Source organism: Truncatella angustata (assembly GCF_020726525.1).
Source record: "Truncatella angustata strain MPI-SDFR-AT-0073 chromosome Unknown BKA67scaffold_1, whole genome shotgun sequence".
NCBI lineage: Eukaryota > Fungi > Ascomycota > Sordariomycetes > Amphisphaeriales > Sporocadaceae > Truncatella > Truncatella angustata.
In genome coordinates, this window is record NW_025763381.1 from 7,949,706 (window position 1) to 7,971,471 (window position 21,766).

Sequence of the window (21,766 nt, forward strand, 5' to 3'; positions counted from 1 at the left end):
AACTAACTAATCGTAAGATTTGACCACTTATCATCATAGATGATTATTACCTTTGTTAACCTATATTATACCGTCCACTTCTTACTTAAGTCGTTATTAAAATCTAGTGGCTTTCGCATTTATCTAATATGATATTCGTAATCGTCTACTAGCTTTTAGTTCCAGCCTCCATCAAGTTTGATGGTTACGACGCGCACGCCTCCTAGTTTATTTATTTATTAATTCGTCGACCAAATCGCGCAAACGTAATCCGTTTTGCTGGCTAATATTATAGCTGCCAAGATAGGGGATTGGGTTTAATTAATCCGGCAATCACTCTTTCAGCTCTCGATCCACAGAAACTGTGTTGGCCTACCACTCGTTCTAAATCATAGCTTCTGTACTGCCGTCAACTGTCTCCTGGCTCCTTTGTTTCTGAGGATTCCATCTTGATAGCAAGTCGCAACATGTTGGCCCTTTGGATCCCAAATCTTGCTGTGCAACATCCCTCTTCCAGCATCTGATCTACCAATAAGGACCTCTTGCACCCACCAGCCTCCATTTTGCATGATGGCATCTGCTGGATTAGTATGCACCACAATTGAATTACTCAATGAGGCCACACGCCCGAAATCATGACCCCAACCAATGTGGTTGACAACCATCAAGATCCCATTCCGATCGGCCTCGTAAGCGTGAACCATCACATGTGCCGCCGGTTCGTCAGGCGGCAGAGGGGCCAGAAGACGATACAAGATCAGCTCGCGGCGCTCGTGCAGGGGCCTGCCATTGTTGAACGAGCGCATGTCCACTTTGCGCATCTCCAGGGCTGGAAAGCTCCCTACTAGGCTGCGTGGTGTGTTTTGGGTGTAGAAATCGATATCCAGTGGCGGCGCGGGGATCCATTCCATGGGACTGCGGGATGAGAGGATCGTAGCGAAGCGGCTCTGGACAGACGGCTCCTGGTGTTTGTAATATGTTTTCTCAGGTGGTCTGAAGGATACCAGACTGCTGAAACATATTTTCCCCATGGAAACCTCGATATCTGCTGGAGTGTAGTAGTCCCCTGACCCCGTTGTGCTTGGAGATAGTGGCTGCCGAGCTGTGACTAAAAGGTTTATAAACAAAGGTGACACTGACAGCGGCGTCACCTCATAGACAAATGGACGGTCTGTGCTACCAATCTCGGACCAATATCCATGCATTGTCTGTTTTGACATTAGCGAATATAAGTCCCAACACAAGAGTTTGAAACATACGTGTATACCATACTGGCTCAGGTCTCCTCTTTGTATATAAGATGACTCCCTCATAGCTTGAGCAGCTGCCATTCCAGCTTGGCAGTAAACGTGGCCACCGAAAGCATTACGATTCACTATGGAGTTTTTGACAACCACGGATACCTCCTCGGACGCCTTCAAATCGGAACCTGGAAGCCATGCAGCTCTTACGCTCATAAATCGTCTCATGCCTTTCACGTCATCTTCACTTCGGGAGGGCAGAGACAGGAGGCTCATAGCCTCCTGAAACGTTAAACGAACGGTCATGATGTCCTCTTATAAAAGCACGCCGAGGTGATAAGCGCTGTCCAGAAAGACGTTCTTATCCTGGTTAAGACTGTAATCCGAAATGTTCGCGACAAGGTCGCACCACGGCAAGAATACAGCGCAGAACACAGAGACGGTATACAGAAAGGTCTGTTCTCATTTCCAGAGGAGAGGAATTCCGACTGGCCTCAACATCTTTGGGAGAACGCCTGAAAAGGCACAAAAAAGCTGAGTTCCTGTAAGCGCTTGACCTTATGTGGAAGCTTGTGGGAGGTGAGTCGCGGGGTCAGGAAGCACAGATACGGAACATTGCCAACGATCACCATCACAGCTTCAAACCGCTGGAAGTCTACATGACCTCTCATCGTAACGGACACGCAGAGACATCATTTGTTTGGCTGGATTTACCAGCGATCAAATAGGCCGAAGAAATAATCTCGCTCGAGAGCCATGCGAACTGATCGTATTAAGTTGGTTAGACGACATGAAAATATACTGCGTAGGGTAGGAGTTATATATGGCGCAAAAAGATACTGCAGATCCATGTATAAATTATGAAAGGACAAAAGGGCAGGCTCAAAATGGATTTCGATTATCAGGATGAAACTATACTAAACTCCACAAACGCTTTTACGCCAAAAATACAACTCATTCGGTTTAGTGGCCTTTGTATATCATGGGGTGCCATGGTAGTTAACAATCATCATCGAGCTTCGGGTTATAATCGTATTCACTATTAGTATAATCTTACATTCAAGAATGTGAGTCTATTGCGCCTCGGAAATAGCCTTGCGAAATTGGGGAATCAGTGGGCTGGCAATGGCGACCATAACTTGAAACACTCTGTAGAAGTGTGAATGGGTAGTTCGCAAGGTCGCTGAAAGCAGAATTTACAGTAGTACTAGACAGAGATTTAGAGCCAGTCGAGTATATCATTTGGAGATATTAATTAGTCTAGCCGGTTAGTCTAGATGGGATATTGATCCACATGGATCTTGCAAACCAATTGAGTAATAACAAATCACAACGAAGCGCCGCATTCCAGTAAACCCACCCAGTCCATTTCGAGGAAGGATACCTTGGGTTTCTCGAGAGCTAGAACCTGAAATATTCTCGCAAGGAGTTGTTCTCGCCCTAGTTCAGCATTGTTGTCTGGCTTATAGCGGTAAGGCGAGCCTGATTGAAGACATCTTCCGCGGTGGTAGCTGTCACATTCCTCCGTCTTGTTGGGCAGTACTCTGAAAGACTCTGACAACCTCGACTTGTCTCGAATGGGAGCCCAACTCTTGCGGTAATTAAATTGCAAACTAACCAACCCATGACCTTATTGTGGCAATAGCGGACGGGAAAGCAAATTCAGCCAACTGCGGCTGAAAGAATGTGGGCCATTAGAACCTCTAAAGGGCAGGTCTCGGCCTTGGAGCAAGAAAAGCACGTGTAACTGATTGATCGGATCTTTGTGCTTAGAGTTATCCAGTAGTAATAGCATCAAACATGCATGAAAACCAATTCCAATGACATACCCACGGCAATGTCCCTTTACCATGGTCAGCATTTTGTACGTTGTAGTCTTCGAGCCCGCTGACTGCAATCTGTAACCCCGCTTCCTGTCATGCGGGTGAGCGTGTCAACAAGGTCTAGGGTTTATGCAGTACCTGTGTGCTCTAGAGCCCTGGATGTATCTGGAAGAAGAAATGCCGTCGCTTGTCGGGCTTCCTGATCTCTGAGTGACTAGAAATTCTTGTCAGTAGGACACCAATTGATCGAGATGCTACAAATAGCTTTGTGTACTGCGGAGGGTGCCGCTTTGAGGCGAGCCACATGGGAGAAATCCCGCAGCGAGTCTTTCAGAGGCTGACGTTTTCTTCCAACCGCGTGACCTGACAGCCACGACAACGATTGGTTATATCAGATGTACACGATTTTTGTTGAGACTTAGGCGATGGGTTTGGCCACAACGTAATGCCAATCAGAAAGTATCTCGCGTCAGCGAACTCTACCTTCATATTTGGTTGGCAAGTAGAACCGACACGACTGCAAGGACTGGAGACCGGTTGAGATCTTCATACCGAAGGCAAAATCTGCATCGACAGTCATTTCGGTTCCGCCGCCGGCGATTTCTCTCGGAAGAGTCTACATAGTTATGCGACCAGGTATGAACAAGATTGAATAGGAGCTCTCGTATCCATAACGAGAAATCTGAAAGCCGTACGTACCCGGCCTCGCGTCGTAGGGATTCTGTATGGCTAGCGGGTGTTTTTGTGCCCGAGCGGGCTGGCGACAGGCCCCCAACTTAAAGATGAGACAACTGTGCTGGGAACTAGGTAGTATTATACTGTAGCTCGACGAAAATACAACTTGGAGGAGCCAATGTGATGTAAGCATTCTACAGGAGCGAAATGTCGGGGCTTCCGCCGTCGTGAGGACAGGCCCGGTTCTGGTGTCCTTGGGCGAAAGGAGGTCCTCGCTTGGAATGATGGATGTGTACATCCATACTGTAGTATCCGTACCAACCTTGGGTGTTCCATTTTCAAGTTGCGCGTCCTGGCGATCCAATACATCGGACAGTACCAACTAGTTCTAGTCTTGGACGAAGGGCGTGTGGAGAAAAGGAAAATTGGCAAATGGCCCTGGCAGGAGGAAATCAGTTTTTGCAAGGAAGTTGCTGCAGGCCAGCCCTGGAAGTCCGGGGGATCTCACCTTGTCAGTCTGGGGTACTTCGGGTGAGGGGGCTCACAAGGTCAGGGGTCAGAGCCAAAAGCCAGAAACCAAAAATCTGCGACCCACGCGGACCGTAGTTAGTTCAGGCCTCTCCTTAGCACGCACCATCATAAAGGAAATGCGACACATACGATTCGCAACATGTTGTCGTACATTGATGTCCTCGTTTCTCCTGCATTGATTCTTGCGGCGCGGATGTTGCCCACGTGAGCCCAATCGACGCCACCAGCTGGTCCAACCATAGCCTCGGGAAACATCGCAACTCCGGAAATAAGGTTCCATGTCCCAGCCGTTCAAGCGTGTTCGGTGCAAGCAAGCCTCCCCCAAAGACCATCGCCATGTTCATCACCGCCGAGCGTAGCCAATGAGAGACGAGTGCTCAGTGGCTGTTCTCTTACGGGACGCTATTTTCCATACGAAAACCGCGCCGTGCTCGCGTGCCACCTCAAGTGCCTCCAGCGAGGCGTGGGCAAGAAGTGAACCTCTGCTGCTCATCCAAGGCTAACTAAATACCACCCTTCACCCTTCTTAATGGCCAGCATTTCTTACGCCAGAGTCGAGTAATACGAACGGGGCCATCAATCCCGCACACCGATTCTTCGGCCCTTGAACTGGTCACGCCCTACTTGCCGTCTTACCACCAGGTTAGTTGTATAGTAGACCCGCTCGGAAGACCCCCCCGCTCCGTCGATTGTCCAACAAAACTGATTGAAACGAATCAGTCTTGTCTTGTGCCCTCTACAAAAGACAGCTCATTAACTCCCCTGGATCGTCAAAACTTACAACCTTGGTACACCAATAAAGACCCGAGGACCCTGGCACTCCGCAGGCAGACGGTCTGGTTCGCCTTCCCCACGGGGACACTCTTCTACCCCACACAAACCGACTCCCCGGTTCTCTAGACCTCTCAGGTCTCGATTTGCACAGGCTTTCCTGGTTATCATTCTGCATTGTAGATTGGGTTCTGCCGTTTGTTTTCTGTTCGGGGTGGTTCAGCTCCTCACTCGGTCGTCTCGTCAAGCAGGTTGTCTCGTTAGTAAGAAACAGCCTTTCGTCCTTGAAGCAAGTCGAATAATCTGGTCCCCCGATCGTTCAAATTTGCAGATCCTGCTCGGTCCTTCTGGACAACATATATCGAAAAGAGTCACAGTATTATTCGCGAGTATGGTAGTATCAACCACACGGCCACTGTTACAGGACTACTGAGGGGGTTGGATTCACTGGATCCCGATAACTCCTCTCCAACACGTCACTTGTGAGAGATACAAAGGCAGGGTCCAGAGCAAGCATTTATTCTTGCTTATGAATAGCTCAGGCGCAGCACATAATGGTCATAGGGTTGGAGATACGCCAGGCAAATCTGGACCATTTCAACCGATGGCCTTACCGGTCGAAAGATCAACCGAACGAAGCTGGTGGAGAAAGTGTTTACCTAGCCCGTCAAACATCACAATCAGCTACGTCGGCTAATGGAGTGTCTGCTATCAACGGTATCCTTGGTGATGCGCGTAACGCGTTGGCCGAGGGTCTCGATGCAGACATTGTTCGATTGCCGGACATGAATAATCTGTTGGCCCCATTTCCAGAGCCTCCATTCAAGCACGCATCAGCTTTGAGTGAGACGCATGCTGACCGCTCCAACGAAAGTGCCGGGTCTCCAGAGTCGTTGACTACGAACATAACGACAACTGGGTCTCGTTCTAGCCAGACGCAAATCCGAATCATGACAGCAACAAGTCTGTCAGAGGGGCAAGCTGAAAACCAGCCATACACATCGCCTAGTCTCTCTTATAGAGCCTCGACTACATTCAAACGAAGAAGGGCGCTGCATGATGTTGATGGACCTGGTACTAGCCATATGTCGTGCAAGAAGCGGCGTCTACGCCTCCAGCTTGTCACTTCGAGGTTATCTCAACCATTTTCCTTACCTGCCACACACATCCTCAACCGCGAATCGGATAACGACACGCCAGTAATCTCTAGATTCGTCAAACGCGCAGCAATAGGTGCCAAGAAGGCAGGCCATCAAACGGCACTGGTTCGCAAGGCAGCAATCATGAATCGTGTCAGGCTGACCATACGACAGACAGCAGTCACGCGTGGTCATGATCGAATATGGAAAAGAACAGGATGGGGTGCCATGAGACATGGCTTCCAGTTAGTAACAGATAGCACCGGTGCGATGTTTCCGGGTAGATCAGGAGAGCAGGTCCCCGGTCCTATAGTTCCACGCGCATGGCGACCACATACTACTAGTACCAACGCCAAATCTCCTCCAGGGATGCTACTACCTGGGTTAATATCCTCGGAGAAACGAATTGTGCATATGAACGCAGCGTCTAGCAGAGACATGCCGCCAACATCATCCCATACCAAGGCAGTAGTGGAGGATACGTCATTACCACTACCTCCTCCTCCTCCACCAGCTACATATATCATGACGCCATTGGCCGGAGCGGATGAAGACGAAGCATCTTTTCCTGACTCAGACCTGGATTCGAGGTATACTGAGGCAAGCGATGACGAAATGGATGATGTATATGCTGACTTTGGTGTCCTGTTCGGTGGCGGGACAGATTCACTCGAAGGTCTAGAGGAAGACGAGCATTTCTACGAGGAATACCTCGACGAAGTTGATGGTATCATATGGGCATCGTAGGATGTAGTGGAATAGGCGGCGCTCACAGGTTCTGCATTGCTGGTGTTATTTACGGAAGCACTTCAAAAGTCTAGCATAAAACATCTTCATCGTTATGAGCGTAACATCAAGCATATGGTAGCTCAATCAAGTTATCATTAGCGGATAATTGGAATACTGTGTTTGCAAATTTCGATAAGCATATCACAGTCATGGTCGAAACTAGTTAATGTTGCTTATTTGCTTTGAAACCTACCTAAGGCCCAAGGGCCCTACTATTCATTTGTTATGCAAACTCAGCTCTGTTGCCGAGGTATAATGAGAGCTGTAAACCTTTCTGCAGTAATACATGTATATCGATAGTTGAGCCTTTTCGTACTTGGCCACCGGCACCGGCACACGGGATATTACGTCTCATTATTATGATACCAAATATTGATGAACTTGCCCCCATGTCCAATAATGATGTTGGGACATCTCTCTTTTATGGCGAAGGGGCTACTTCCCAACTCCGGGTTTCCTTCCCTTCTATATCTTTCAGAATTTTCTCACATTGTGCCTTAGATTCAGATTTATTATGTAGTCTTGCCTCTTCCATAAATCTTTTCACACCCTAAAGCTCCGGCTCACGGCCGAGCAGACTCTGCACACATTCTGTAGCCAAATCCCAGTTATATCGTTGTTTATCCTTTCTTAGCGGTACCTCGCTCATTGAAGTTGGCATCTGTTGAGTAGCTGCTGCAATTGATATGTGAGAAATCTGACGTTTACCTGGAAGTCTTCCGAGGCCAAAACTCTCCAACCATTGGCCAAATCGGTGCTGAATCTCCATGTAAATATTGCATCCACTTGTACATATACTATCCCATTGAGATCGCGTCGAAGACGCTCCCATGAAGTGTACCTGACTCTTTCTCGAGGCTCCACTTCCCTACGTCATACCCAGCTGGAATATGATGCTTCTCAAGATCGGCTGCCGTTCGATTTCGTATGTTGACCTTTGCGGTTAAGATGGAGTCGGCTGGGATAGTGTTAAAAGGCTGGGGAACATGTGAAGTTCTTGTACTTGAGCGTAGAACAGGATCCCCATGGGAGACCTGCTCACCGTGTTGATTGGAATAGTTAATAGAGGTTGCGTATTTCCCACTTGATATGTAACGAGGATCCACCAAGGTTCCTGTATAAACGGGTTTTGTTCTGGGAGATTTTGAGTAGCGCTTTGATAATACAATGCTGATATGCACGCAGGACACAGGCAGGGTCCAGGGGGCGGGTTACCATAACGGGGGGCATAATATTGTGCCATTTTTAAGATAGAGCTAAGCCGTATTTGTGGTAAAGAGTAGACTCCTTGTGCAAGATAAATTCTGACTTGGTCCTTTCAGTGCGCACAATATAGGTTGGACTGCCGTTTATACTTGAATCGGCCATATCTTAAACCATTATCTTCAATGATCCACGCTGTCGAATGAACACAGACGCAGTAACGTACAGGCAACACGAATGACTAGAACCGCAATCATCGCATGCTTATCCTTTGTCCTTATTCCTAACCAATATGACGGCAACGTCCGACTAGAACTACTACTGTACGGGAATTTGATCAGATGAATGGCTAGAGGGATTTTGAACAGATATAGATCGTAGTCGAAATGCATACTCATGACACATTATACTAGAGGGACAAAGATTTCGTGTGTATTTGCAATCAATGAAGGCGACAACTTTCGAAACCCGTGACGCTCAGGAAGACCGGCCATATGACTTGATCACGTCGAATTATATGAAAGGCACTCAAAACTGATCGAAACACGGCGGCGACTGCATGTTGACCGTGCAGACCGATACTTTGTTTCCAGACAAGACCGCGGCGCCGTGCCCACTTGGTATTGCGGAAGCCTTCGATGTATATTCCCGCGAGGCAGGGCGCCACATGCTGTGTATACAAAACCATGTGTCATGGTGATTGGCTACTAATGCCACTGGTGAACTGTCCCGTCACCACGTTTGGACATAAATATGGTTTAGACGGTGAAGTAAAACTCCTTGAGCACTGTGGGATGGCGAAGTACAAGTACGCGGCAATTCCATTTATTCATTGTTGCACGAGTTGGAGCTTCTTGGCTCGATCCTGGGCAATGTCTACCATGGCGCGTATGGCCTCACGCTCCTCCTCTCTGATATCGGCTCTATCAATCCTCTGCCTCATGTTCTCCATGATGACAGGCCTACTCCTTCCATTGACAAAGACAACGTATCGGAGGCCGGGGAATGTGGCCTCGTACTCATCATTTAAAGCCTTGAGCTTTTCAGCTTCATCGGCGGTACCTGCATTGAGCGAGGCCTGTTCAGCCTGCGATTGCGTACTGTCCACTTTCTTTGCCCCCAGCCGCGGGTGCGATCCCAGAATGGCATGTAACTTTTGCTTGGCGGATGGCTCGTCTGACTGGGCAAGCTGGAGAAGAAGAGAGGCGATATGTTGTACAAGTGCAGGGTAGGAATCAAAGGCGGGTTCCGCAGCACTGGCGGCGGAGGTGACCGTGTTAGCGGGGGTTCTTTTCGATTTCAGGGCCGGGAGCGCCAGGGTGTGCAATTGTTTGGAAGGCTCGAAGAGCAGGTCGAGGGCCTGTATCTGGGTGTTTATGGAGGCGCTGGAAAGCTCAGAGATGGGCGGGAGTGTAGTCATCTTGCGACGAGCAGGTGTGGATGGGGTCGCTACGGCTGCTGGCGAGATGCGCTCTTGGAGGGGCACGTGGGGAGGCCGGTCAATATGGACTGGACGTTTGGAGGTGAGATTGAATCCCAGGTCGTGATGGTTCTTTATATTTATCTTTAGCTGCAAAGGAGTGAATTGAGGCATATTTCGGCCCCTTGAGCGGAAAGTTTATGCTGCCAGTCTGGCTCGCGGCGAGGTGCGACGTCGGGGTGGATGATGAAGTTGCGACGGGGGAAGGAGATCCCCCCGAAAGAGAGTCCCGAGGTCCCGATCCATGAGACGGAAATGCGGTGCAACGCATGAATATCGATAAGATAAGGGAGAGAGTGCTGTGGCTACTGCATTGTAATGGATATACCAGCACAGTGCGGAGCAGCTGGACGCTCAAATAGCTACGGCTACGGCCACAACCACAACTACAACGCCAGCTGCAGCGGCAGCCACGGCTCAGTGAAACACAGTGCAATGTCTACCGCACGGACTGTACGCAAGCAACTATTCTTTGAGCTTTGTCTGATCAAAGCTAGCGTCCCGCCCCCCCGTGGCTGTTTTCCTTTTGGCGGCTCACTTTCAAGGCTGCCAACGCAACTCCAGCAAATTTCCAGCATCTGAAGCTTGATGCGCCAGAGCTAATTGCACAACACCACATTAGAACCTCATCATGCTGTGTGCTTGTATGTACTGGTCCATATATCGACCCCCCCCACCAAGAGATACTAACGCGTCAATAGTGTCCGGCGAAGCTCCTCAGGAGCCTGTTGTCTCCAAGCTCTCAGGTACCTCTCTCAATGTGCTATAAATGCAAACGGGTACTACACCGGACTAACAACGCGACAGGTAACGTCTTCGAGAAGCGCCTCATTGAGAAATACATTGAGGAGAATGGAAAGGACCCCGTGACTGGCCAAGACCTCACTCTCGATGACCTCCTTCCCGTCAAGACCGCACGTATAGTCCGACCTCGCCCCCCTACTCTCACATCGATACCCGCACTCCTCTCTACCTTCCAGAACGAATGGGATGCATTGGCACTGGAGACATTCAACTTGCGTGAGCAACTGACACGCACACGTGAGGAGCTGGCCACGTCCCTATACCAGCACGATGCAGCCGTCAGAGTTATCGCTAGATTGACATCCGAGAGAGATGAGGCACGAGACGCCCTGTCCAAGGTCACTGTCGCCGGCACAGGAGCAAGCAATGGCGACGCCATGGCCGTCGATGCCGAGGCCCTTCCGGAGCACCTGGTAGCAAAGGTCGAGGAGACCCAAGCTAGGCTGTCCAAGAGCCGCAAGAAGCGACCTGTACCTGAGGGCTGGGCTACCGTCGACGATGTATCGTCATTCGCCGTTAGCAAGGAGAGTGCTTCCAACGTTGAGCAGCCCACGACGCTGTCGGTCGAAGAGGATTATGCAGCAGTTGGTGGTCTAAAGGGCGACGTCGCCATCTACTCGATCGAGGCAGACAAGGTGGAGAGATCTTTACAGGTCAACGAGCCTGTGACCGATTCCATCTGGAAGGGTTCGAGGGTCATTTTTGCGACGGCAAAGGGTTCAGTCAAGGTTTATGAGAGTGGCAGCGAAGTATCTTCTTTCTCGGACCATGCGGGACCTGCCACCGCTCTCGCTATCCATCCGTCCGGCGACATCCTGGCCTCGGTAGGCTCAGACAAGAGCTTTGTCTTCTACGACTTGGTCGCTCTGAAGCGCGTCACTCGCGTTTTCAACAACTCATGTAAGTTCATCCAGCCCCATTGGGGCATTTCCACATGATTGCTAACTCTTTGCCAGCGCTCACGGCATGTGCATTCCATCCCGATGGACACCTGTTTGCCGCAGGTACTTCTACGGGCGACATCAAGTTCTACATGACTGCTACCGGGGAGCAAGCTACTTCCTTCTCTCTCGGTGCACCAGTGCAAAGCATTGTGTTCTCCGAAAACGGTTACTGGTTCGCAACTACGGCCAAGGGACAGACAACGGTGACCATCTTTGATATTAGAAAGGAGGGTGATGCTGCGCGTGCCAAGGTGATTGATGTTGGCGGTGCTGTGCAGGATCTGGCATGGGACTACAGTCAGCAATTCCTGGCGACGGCTGGCCCTGCCGGGATCACGGTGCAGCAATACGCGAAGAGCAGCAAGAGCTGGACCGAGCTCGTTAGGAAAGATTTCGCCGCCTCACAAGTACAATGGGGCAAGGATGCCCGACAACTCATTGCGGTGGGTCAAAATGGCAGCATCGGGGTGCTGGCAGCGCAGTAAGCCACAAAAGGCTTCGTCCAGAATAGCACCGTCTTGTTGTTGTTATTGTTGTTGTTGTTGTTGTTGTTTTGCTTGTAAAATGAACGGTTAGAGAAGGTCAAAACAAGCTGGCGTTGTTATTGTTGTTGTCGTTTTATAAAACGGGAATCAGAATGGTCATCGGATTTCAGCATGATTTGTATAGTACATATGGATGTATGATATCGACCTAGCCAGTGCAGAGTCCGTGTCGGAGTTTCTCAAAGCATCTCGTCAAATTGTACCGTCTATGCTAAGCCAGCGTTACAGCAGTGGACTGGTCGCCGTAGTTTCATGACAATATGCGCTTGTTTCTGTGTGTGAGAAGAATGACGAAATAGGCTGTAGGTCCGTCGGTGATGGGAAATTTGAGGCGTGGGCCATCGGAGTTTGCAGTCGGCGCGCGGGACATCAGCAGGGGTAATTGGTGGCTAATTTACCTCTACTTTACAGTACATAGCACTCGCTGAGCTAACGTTGGTACGGAGCATTTTGCATTACAATTACAATTACATTCATGTACTTTACAAGCACAAAGTAGCCGGAAGGTAAGGTGCTCGTCATCCTGCCCTGGCGCCAACCGAACTAAAACCTACAAGGCCCAAGGAAAGGATCCAAGCATCCAAGCATCCGGGCGGCAACAAAGAGACCTCACCTCACCTTGGGGGCGGTTGGAGGCGCTCCTGCTGTACCTGTACCCCCTGTGGACAACAAACATACCAACGAACGAACGGCTGAGTTGGAAAAGCACAGAAGTCTGTTTTTGCAACAAATTATTCATTTCCGGCTTTGACCGCACGAATAACCACTTGTGCTTTCGCGACATTTCAATTCGACTCGTCGACAAAGAGATTAACCCAGTGCGCCCACTGCCCGCTGCTGCCCCATGGCCACTTACTGATTGATTGGATGATTGATTGACTAATCGAGCACGAGCTCCAAGTACGCTCGGGAAAGCATGATCTCGAATATCTGGTCGATCCCAGGCCTCTGCGACTCTTTGTACTGAGATTACTTGGTCGCCGAACTCTGCTTAAATTCAACTGAGCGACAAGGAGACTCACAATCCTGAGTTGGACTCGAAGGCTTAAGGTTGAGGCTCAAGGCGGCTCAAGGCTCTGTCGGTAAGTGTGACCCTACACTTGTTGCTTTCGCCCCTCTGTCTACCATCATCCAACTGCCAACCCTCTCCATGCCACCAGAGACGCCGACCGTGACTTGAGTATTCCCTGCCTGTGCCGTGCACCCACAAGGTAGCCATAAGGTAACCACTCGTCCAATCTCGCGCTGCATGGGAGAGGGGGGAGAGGGAGAGAGAGAAAGAGGAAGAGAAAAGAACTACCGGTAGAGGAACACGGAAAGATTTAGACACAAATTATAGCACATTCCGCATAACCTGCTTGCTGCCGTACCAAACGACACTGACGTTCGGAACATGAGTAGCCCGGCCGACCCAAAAAAAAAACTATTACCACGACCACTCGAGGAATTCGCCTCCTGCTTGTCCGAGCTGAGGCATTGCGTTATGGACCATTATTCTAGCACCGTTTCTGCCTCCCCATCCTCTGCTAGGTACGGTGCCGGGTCTGACGTTTCCTTCGACTCGGACTATAACTCGGATCAAGCCGACGCATTTCAAGATCAACAAAGCCTACCAGACAGCCATATTGGCGAAACCGCCAGCGAGAGCGAAAGCGAAGGCGGGCTCTTTGTCGAACAAGACCGCAGTTCTCCTGCTTCCATCATTACACTTTCCGCTTCTGAGCCAGGAAGCGATCATAGTCGTCTGGGCTACGGTTTGCCTGAGCCAGATTTAGGACCCGGCTTAGTAAACGGGCTGTATCTGGGCAACGACCCCGACGAGTTCGATCACGACTACGACCTAGAGTCCGAACTCGAGAGGGAGCTCGTGAGGGGCAATATTGATATCATCAGTAGCGACAGCGAGGGAACTGTTGGCCAGGAGCCGCACGGTTCCCCATCACCAGATCCGCTACATATCGGGGCACACCAATATCGCCTTCTCGTTCACGACGATTACCCACAGCCAGGATCAGACGACTCTGGGGAATCCGAAGATCTAGACTTTGACAATTACGACTTCGACGACGAGCTTGACAACGATCATCTATTTGGCGACGCCTTTGGGGAATCTGAAGAGGAGGACTTTGGGGAAGGAGCAGGCGACGCCGAGTTCCTAGGTTTGCCTGAACCTGTGCCACATCACCACCACCATCATCATCAACACCACCACCATTTCCATCACCCCAGACTTGCTGCAGTTCACCCGGACAGGCATTCACCCATTGTTCTAGGTATCAATCCGTTGCAACACTTGGTACCTAACTTTCTCCCCCCACATCTGCACGAGCACTTGCGCCGAGCAAGTTCCTCACCTGCATTATCCCCCAACCGTGTACCCAGGATGGAGGCTAGGAACCAACAAAGAGATGAGCTGGTTGGTGTCGAGTTGGGCCGAGGTCGTGGGAATTCAGCCCAGAACAATAACGTCATTGATTTAACACTCGATGATGAGGATGTAGAGATTGTCAACGGATCCCAAAACGCCCGGAGGCAACAATCACAACGTCGGGATAATGCCCCGCGTCTCAATCGAAGCGACGGTAGCTACGTGGGCAACCGAAACGTCATTGAGCTTAGCTCCGATTCTGAAGACGATGTGCAGATTCACCGCGTCAACGCTGTAGAATTACAACCCGCAGCAGCTGCTGCCGCAGCAAACCATCATAGGCATCATCATCACCACGTTTACCACCACCACGCAGCTGCCCATCATCATCATCGTGCTGCTGCTGCCGCCATGGAGCGTGCTGCCGCCATGAACCAGAGACAGCAACGGCGTATGCCTGCCGCCAACAATGTTCGAGCCGATGACAATAGCAATCGTGGCTTCTTTAACATGGCCATGAATGGAATTAGGGGTGTATTCGGCGTCGGCGTCGGCAACCGCCGCGGTGACGATGGAGATGTTGTCATGCTAGGTGCAGGGCCAGCCGCCATTTTACCAATACCCAATATGCCTAATTTTGGCCACATCCAACTTGACTATGGAGCGCACCCATTCCGGCCCCCACAACCAGCTCCTGGTCCCCAAAAGCCCCCCCATGAAGCTCCTCCAAAAGCCCGCGAAGGGTTCACCAGAGACACCGAAGGCAATAGTCCCGTTGTATGTCCAAGTTGCGACGAGGAATTGGCATTCGACCCCGATGACGGGGATGAGAACGGGCCACCTGCAAAGAAAGCAAGAACGAAAAAGGACAAGGCCGAACACCACTTTTGGGCTGTCAAGGAGTGTGGCCACGTGAGTTTTAACTGACATTCAGTAATACCATCACTGGTACATTTACTAACACCGACATCTCAGGTCTTCTGCAAGAAATGCTATGAGAATCGCAAACCTACAATCAGGAATCCCGTCAAAGTTGGCTTCAAGACCTCTCCCCAAAACAACAAGAAGATTTTGTGTGCCGTGGATGACTGTAACTCCGACGTCTCCAGCAAGACCGCCTGGGTTGGGATCTTTTTATGATACTGCGTCCATTGGCGTGCGTGGGAGGAAACTTTTTTCTTCGCTTTCACAACATAGTTTGGGCACATGACTTTCTCGACATGCACACTCCAGCAAAACATCCGACGCACATCTGGGTTTTGCATTCTAGGGCGTTCACTCGACAGATGAACAAGAAGGTTTCTGCACTACATGGCGTCTAGGCGGTAAAGGCTTGCTGGGATCGCCCAAGAGGCACATTTGCGTACGGACTCACTGCATTACACTGGCGTTGATTCAACACGGATTCACGAATAGAACGAGTCATGAAGGTAGTGGCCATCAGTGTATATATATATACACCTGCCATGCTAAGTTTGGCTTACAAACGTTTCATCATCGTCTGAGACGGTAGTTTGGAGGCTATCCATAGTAAGCGTTATGCCTAGACTAATGAAAATATTTAAATTCATGGTACACTATTGTTGTCGGGACACTGTGTTTCCAACCATGCTTCAAGTTAATCATCTGCAATATTCATTTGACCTGTGCGAGCTTTGCTGCCCATTACTGACGGATACCCGCAACGCTTTCTCTCTTCCCCTAGAACAAGCTCAGGTTCGTCCTCGGAGCGGCCTCCCATGGTTGTGAGGGTCTAGGCTACTGACAGCCGGTTGTCTCAAGAGAGAGAGAGAGAGAGATATATATATATATATATTTTTATCGTCGAGCCCTTATTTCCAGGCACCTGCTAATCTTATGGCAGAACCCAAGTCTCGGAGCCATATTGTCATGATTGCTAACATGAACGTCGCCTCTAGGCAAGGTATAGAGTGGTCCATGGGGCCTGGACTGCTCTTCTCCTCCTGACACAGCTGCAAGCGTCTCGTCAGAGCTGCTTTCTGAAATATCAGATCGATCTCCCAACGCAGCGACGCTTCGTGCTACGGGCCGAGGATGGACGGTGAACCCCCCGTTTCCCCCACGCTCGACATCACCTGGTCCCGCAAAGGTCGGTGTCTCGCTCGATGGCCTGTCCTCCGTTACCTGTACATGGTGGTCAATCTGCACTTTTATCCCGTTTTTCATGTGCGTCCTGCCGCGGAGTCGGCCCTCGTACTGCGTGATCCGCGTGCTAATCTTGTGGCGCAGGAGATTTGCATTGGTGTCGGTCTGGCTTGAGAGCTGCTCGCGCAGCTGTTGGTATGCCGCGATTGCCTCCCTTATTCGGGCCCGGTCCGTGTCGTCCAGTCCGGCCTTGAGCGATTTTCCTTGTTTTGCTGGTTTAGTACGGACTAGCAAGTCGTCCTTTTTTGTTTTCGGTTCAGGCGGTGTCTTGAGGACTGTGACGGGCGCGGAGGTGCTGATCGGTACAGATCGGAACCGTCTCTTCAGCATCTGGTATCGGAGCACGTTTCTTGCCGGAATCATATTCCATAGCGCCGTTGGGTCAAAACCTAACCTGGTGTCGTATACGAAGGTAGTTCTTCTGACGGCTTGCATCTGATACTCCTCGTTCTTCACACCGCGCCCTGGGCTGGAGGCGAAGCCAAACGCATCGCCTGGGAGCTCTCCCAGGGTGCTCGTTTCCTCAGGAATGACACCGTTCCGTTCTAGGACAGCCCGCAATATCCTGGTTTGTTTTTCGAGATCCGTCCGATTTCTCTCAGCCATCTGCTGAAAATGTGCGATACCATCCCACAGAAGGTAACTTCCAGCCGCTGAGCGCTCAACTGACGGCCATGCCTTCTCACACTGCTTGACGACGGGGTAAACCGTCCATATCGCCTTCCTCAAGGTCCCAATAAAGCCTTGCTCGTCGGCTTTCCCCATCGTTCTCGTGTCTGTTTCGCTGGGTTCCGACGGCCCAGGCGCTTCTGGCATGTAGGGAGCCCGCAACCGGAAGCCCTCCGGGCAGTAGGGAGAGCGGCGAAAGGCATCGACATGGACGTCAAGTTCGTGGGCCACCGCGATAAGGGGCTTTACCGACGACTCCCAGTTCGCCCCCAGCCACGGCTTCTTGGAGATGCCCATTCGCTGCGAGCACAGGGCCTTGCGTACGCTGCGCCAATCGCCCAGGACCAGCTCCAGGTTGTCCTGGGTCTTGGTCGCATTGGGCGCGCCCTGGCCGCGCGGAACATTTTGCCAGGCCACTGCCTCCTTGGGTTCGATGTCTTCTTCGAGATAAGGATTAGAGAGGCCTGGTGGCAGTGGTGGCTCAGCAAGGCCGGGAATGCGGTTCTCTGTGTTGCGCGTTGAGGCCGCAGATGAGTTATGCATCAGTCGTGCAATCTCGCTCTCGTCAAATGGCTCAGGGCCGAGTAAACCCGTCCTATTCGATGTGTGTATATCCGTGGCGTCTTCAGCCTGGGATCTCGATGAGGAGGTTTCGCTGCTGGGGTTTTGGGTCCCATTAATGAGTGTATCTTTTGGACGCGGCCTTGACTGTCCCGGTGTAGATCGGTCGTGCGTGAGGGACTCTGCATGCATTTGGCCATGCTGGAGATGCAGCTGCGTTGGCTTCCCTGATGCCAGAATGGCGTCGATTGAATAGTTCCAGGATAGCCAACTACGAACTGCCTCAGTTCGCTCCTGGAGTGATTCTCTCAATCCTTTCGAGTCATATGATGGCTTGTTCATCTCTATGGGATTATGGTTAGTGGTATGTCTACGGACCAAAATCCCCGATACCCTGGCATGTTCATGATATATCTCATCGTTTCCTTCGGGCTCTAGCAGTTGTCTCTGTACAATGTCGGTATTTATTCCCCCTGCTGCAGGTAGATCTGGTGAGTCTCCTGACTTCGGAGTAGCCACAGGCGCGATAGTACCTAGCGCGGGATACTTGTCGGGCACGCGCCCATGTTCAGACAGCCCGCTGTTGCTCATCCCGTCCATTTTCAAACAATAAGTCGGTTTGTTATTGCCTATCAGAGGTTACCGGTGAGATACATTGTTTCTGAAAGAGCTCGCCTTGTTATGGTGTGTAAATGCGACACTTAAGAAGCGGGAGACGACTGCAATAAATCATGGTCATAGTTATATGGTTCGAGTACACAAGATTTTGTAGACAATGCGCGCAGAGCAGATTTGCTACAATTTTGTTGTACTGCACAAGCGCGTCACGAACCTGCACCTCAGGAGAGCATGTTATGATATGACTGGATGCACTGGTCTGAACAGCACTTTCAATGAGGGATTCCACGTCAGAAATGATGCGTATACATAATGAAAGAGCGATAGTACGCCAATACTTGGGGTGAAAAGGTAAACCTATTCCGCTGCTACAACTATGAAGACTGAGGAGACTATACTGAGTCGTGATCGACTGCATTTGTGTTGGAGTTTTCTAACATATGCGGCGACTGATGTGGCTAGCCTTTGTGAACCACACAGACAGTAAACGTAAATGTTTCTGCATAGGGCCCGCGTATGTACTTTTGAAATTTGAGCGTCATTGACGATCCGCAAAGTCCTACATTATTTATATTGTACGGAAGCTAGCGACAGAGCACCTCCATTGCCTGTGCTGTATCAGTCTCTAGCAAACAACGTAATCCGGGCAGTATGCCGCAGGGGAAAAAAAGCAAGTTTCTTGGATCGCAAATCTGGAGGACAGCTCTCAAGCCAGCCTCTCAACAGAAATACCCCTGTGAGCTTGTTTCTTGGCCGAGAGCGGCCAGAACGAGGGCTCTGCTAGAGGCACCCATAGATTCAAGAGGGATGCCCAAATAAAGACCAGTAGCCAAGTTGGCGCTCTGTACAAGGCTGGGCCATCCGATCAACAGGCTGGACAGGCCGATCCGCGGTCTATCAAGGTGAAACGAAGAACTTTCCCTATGCTTCTGAAGTTGAAGGGCCAAGAAGAATGAACGATGTTCTTTGAGTGCATTGTCGAAATAGAGTACATTGTGTAAGTTTTATCATCTAGACTTCCATCACATTCGATTTGCGGCCGACATGCTCCTGTTTTTGGAAATGGGCAAACTGAGTCAACCCTCAGATAGAGCAGTCGCTCCCCTGAGATATGACGCAAAGTCTCAGAAGAGTCAACGGTGAGGTTATGTGAGAAGCCCTCCCAGGACTCCCAACATGGTAGGAATATTACCTCCTGTCGTCTCGACTCCATTGTCGGCCCATTCATGATTGTCATGGCTGCCTGAAAGCACCTTTTTGAGGATGACTGTACCCTTAGAAGGCCTATGGATGAGATTCAATATGTGGCGATAAAGCTGGAATATCATTTGTACGGGTATGCATTTCAGTGTACAAGCTCAGATTCAACTCTATTTATATAATTCAGTAAGTAAGTGGCCATGTAGCCGAAGCAATCCAAGATGGGGTGAGATTTCGAACGAACCAATGAGAGTATAACCGCCTACCAGGAAAATTGTAGTGAAATGCCTCACATAGCAGACCCGCAAAGGACGAAATAAAGCGGAAGTAGGCGGCCTCATCTTCCGCCCGAAGGCTTTGATTTTGGCTAGACGAAACCATTTGCAACGACTTCAGAAGTCATTAAAATTAAAGTTGTATTACTGCGATCGATATCCGAACATAATGATCACGCCTTCAATCTACCCAAAAGTCTTTATTATGGTATTGTAATAAATACGAAAGTGTACTACTAAATGAGAGTGTCCAGTTTATTTTGTCCTCTTTGGGCAATAGACAAAAAGTTGCATAATAAATCGAGAACAGCCAAAAGAAAGCATAATATCTGTGCGTTTTGATCTGTTCTGATTGACCTATCGCTGTGTGTGCATGCAAAACACTGGGTTAAGACAGCAAAATGCTGCAAACCACCACGTAAAAATAAGGAATATGACAAAAACGGGACAAAAGTAAAAGAAATATTGTAGCACCTACTCGTTTCGATCGAGTGTCCTCCGGGTTATGAGCCCGGCGCGCTTCCACTGCGCCAAGGTGCTTCCTTTGTTGTTGAGTTTTCGAAGCTAAATGAGTAATAAGTAGCTAAGCTTCTAGCATGACACAGTTACGTACAATTATGCACACAGCTAAGGTTAAGCTTAGTTCGAGAGCACTGCTCCGGCAGAACGTCGGTTATGCCCAAGCACGGTTTGAAAAATGATCATTTCAGCTTCATCACAATCATTCTGTATAATGTGTGGTAGGATTATCTGCCGTTGCCATTTATAGTCTTCCAATGTTCCAAAAGTTTGGCGGTACACCCGAAGCGAGTAGCAGGATTTTGGGGCGTCGGAGTCCGGACGATATTCTCCATATGTTTCGCCTTTCAATGTATCCACAAGCCGCTCAAAGAAGCCAGGGATATACTCAGTGGGACTTGAGGATGAGAGCTGTCAGAGCTGAATCCATGTCCTTATTTGTTCTATTTCACCGTCGAAGAGGCCACTAACCAAACCTGTCCCGTAAACCCAAACTGCATCCACCACAGCAGGTGTATTTTCCAAAACACTTCGCTCCGTATTATACATAATCAGCTTTAACCCTGGAGATACTAGTCATGTAGTATCACAAACCACGATGGGGACTTCGACTAGCTATCTGCTCGATTTCCCAACTCTTGTCTCATAATGACCACACACGGCGAAGATGGACTACTCTTATCATACTGGAAATGCTCAAGATATGTAAGCATCTAGATGAGGGTGATGAATCTAAGGTTCCCCGGGGAGACACCACGACAATTTGTATGGGCCGACACGGACCGCGCCCAATCTGCCGTCAGGGTCCAGTTCCTCCGCTGGGCGCTGTCGAGGCGGCGCCATTCGGGATGCGGGGGGACGCCGCCGTCCCAGTCTGGATGTGTCGGGTCCAGCTCGCGGTTATGGAGCAGAGCCCGCACCCGTCTCAGCAAGGCCGCCGCCCCGGTCAGCCTCTGATCTACGTCTTGCCACTTCGCCAGAGCGCTTCGGGTCCACCGCGCCCTGGCCTCGTCGTGCATGTTGGGGATGCTGCCCTGCCAAGCCCGGAGCATCCTGCCCATTCGGCTGAACGAGCGGTCGGCTCTCCCAAAGCTCGTGATGGTAGCCTCCAAAACCTCCAGGGGCTTTGGGCAAGGTAAAGTTGCCGTGCGTTGGCGGCAAATGACTGTGGCGGCTGTTTCTTGTGCGCTGCGCATGGACTGTTCAATGTGCTGGAGCGCAAGACCGACAACGAGCACTGCCATGGTCGTTAGAGACCAGTGCCACCAAGAGTGGGATCAAAATCATAAATAAATCGGCCGAGAATGAAACTCACTTTCGTCGGAATCGGGTCCCCTTAGTCGGGCTCGTTGGCGCCACTCACTGGAGTCGAAATAGGCAGAATTTCCGTACATGGTACCGAGTAGTGATAGATCGACAATTGTATATAACTGCAATGACGAATATTTTGTACCTGAGAGTGTCGG

General features: G+C 50.2%; 7 protein-coding genes and 1 non-coding gene across 8 annotated transcripts; 3 read left to right on the forward strand and 5 right to left on the reverse strand.

Moving 5' to 3' along the window:
• Window positions 1-368: 368 nt before the first annotated feature.
• BKA67DRAFT_531394 (thioesterase-like superfamily-domain-containing protein) lies at window positions 369-1,526 on the reverse strand (the record flags this gene model as incomplete). The annotated part of the gene is made up of 2 exons (XM_046099378.1): window positions 369-1,187; window positions 1,239-1,526. 2 exons carry the CDS (start codon window positions 1,524-1,526, stop codon window positions 369-371), a joined length of 1,107 nt encoding a protein of 368 aa, XP_045965470.1.
• A 3,860-nt stretch (window positions 1,527-5,386) lies between these two features.
• Window positions 5,387-7,226, forward strand: BKA67DRAFT_82393 (uncharacterized protein). Its single transcript, XM_046109466.1, has 2 exons — window positions 5,387-5,816; window positions 5,895-7,226. The coding sequence occupies exons 1-2, from the start codon at window positions 5,575-5,577 to the stop codon at window positions 6,904-6,906; spliced, it is 1,254 nt and encodes a 417-aa protein (XP_045965471.1). The 5' UTR covers window positions 5,387-5,574; the 3' UTR covers window positions 6,907-7,226.
• Window positions 7,227-8,962: 1,736 nt separating this feature from the next.
• On the reverse strand, window positions 8,963-9,915 carry BKA67DRAFT_550903 (OHCU decarboxylase-domain-containing protein). Its single transcript, XM_046101694.1, has one exon. It carries the CDS (start codon window positions 9,743-9,745, stop codon window positions 8,981-8,983), a length of 765 nt encoding a protein of 254 aa, XP_045965472.1. The 5' UTR covers window positions 9,746-9,915; the 3' UTR covers window positions 8,963-8,980.
• A 362-nt stretch (window positions 9,916-10,277) lies between these two features.
• BKA67DRAFT_511558 (WD40-repeat-containing domain protein) lies at window positions 10,278-11,864 on the forward strand (the record flags this gene model as incomplete). The annotated part of the gene is made up of 3 exons (XM_046097407.1): window positions 10,278-10,377; window positions 10,439-11,335; window positions 11,392-11,864. 3 exons carry the CDS (start codon window positions 10,278-10,280, stop codon window positions 11,862-11,864), a joined length of 1,470 nt encoding a protein of 489 aa, XP_045965473.1.
• A 1,453-nt stretch (window positions 11,865-13,317) lies between these two features.
• On the forward strand, window positions 13,318-15,432 carry BKA67DRAFT_531398 (uncharacterized protein; the record flags this gene model as incomplete). The annotated part of the gene is made up of 2 exons (XM_046099379.1): window positions 13,318-15,204; window positions 15,268-15,432. The coding sequence occupies 2 exons, from the start codon at window positions 13,318-13,320 to the stop codon at window positions 15,430-15,432; spliced, it is 2,052 nt and encodes a 683-aa protein (XP_045965474.1).
• A 678-nt stretch (window positions 15,433-16,110) lies between these two features.
• Window positions 16,111-18,288, reverse strand: BKA67DRAFT_642307 (uncharacterized protein; the record flags this gene model as incomplete). The annotated part of the gene is made up of 1 exon (XM_046105796.1): window positions 16,111-18,288. The coding sequence occupies one exon, from the start codon at window positions 18,286-18,288 to the stop codon at window positions 16,111-16,113; it is 2,178 nt and encodes a 725-aa protein (XP_045965475.1).
• A 1,961-nt stretch (window positions 18,289-20,249) lies between these two features.
• BKA67DRAFT_t25 lies at window positions 20,250-20,321 on the reverse strand. The gene has a single exon. It is a non-coding gene; the product is annotated as a tRNA-Met (tRNA).
• Window positions 20,322-21,013: 692 nt separating this feature from the next.
• BKA67DRAFT_654465 (uncharacterized protein) lies at window positions 21,014-21,544 on the reverse strand (the record flags this gene model as incomplete). Its single annotated transcript, XM_046106568.1, has 1 exon — window positions 21,014-21,544. The coding sequence occupies one exon, from the start codon at window positions 21,542-21,544 to the stop codon at window positions 21,014-21,016; it is 531 nt and encodes a 176-aa protein (XP_045965476.1).
• Window positions 21,545-21,766: the final 222 nt, after the last annotated feature.

Excerpts from the sequence above, each read along its gene's own strand:
- BKA67DRAFT_82393 (XM_046109466.1), top strand. The coding sequence starts at position 5,575 with ATGGTCATAGGGTTGGAGATACGCCAGGCAAATCTGGACCATTTCAAC. Across the intron at positions 5,817-5,894 it reads TTGCCGGACATGAATAATCT|TGCCGGGTCTCCAGAGTCGT; the intron begins GTTGGCCCCATT and ends CTCCAACGAAAG.
- BKA67DRAFT_550903 (XM_046101694.1), bottom strand. The coding sequence starts at position 9,745 with ATGCCTCAATTCACTCCTTTGCAGCTAAAGATAAATATAAAGAACCAT.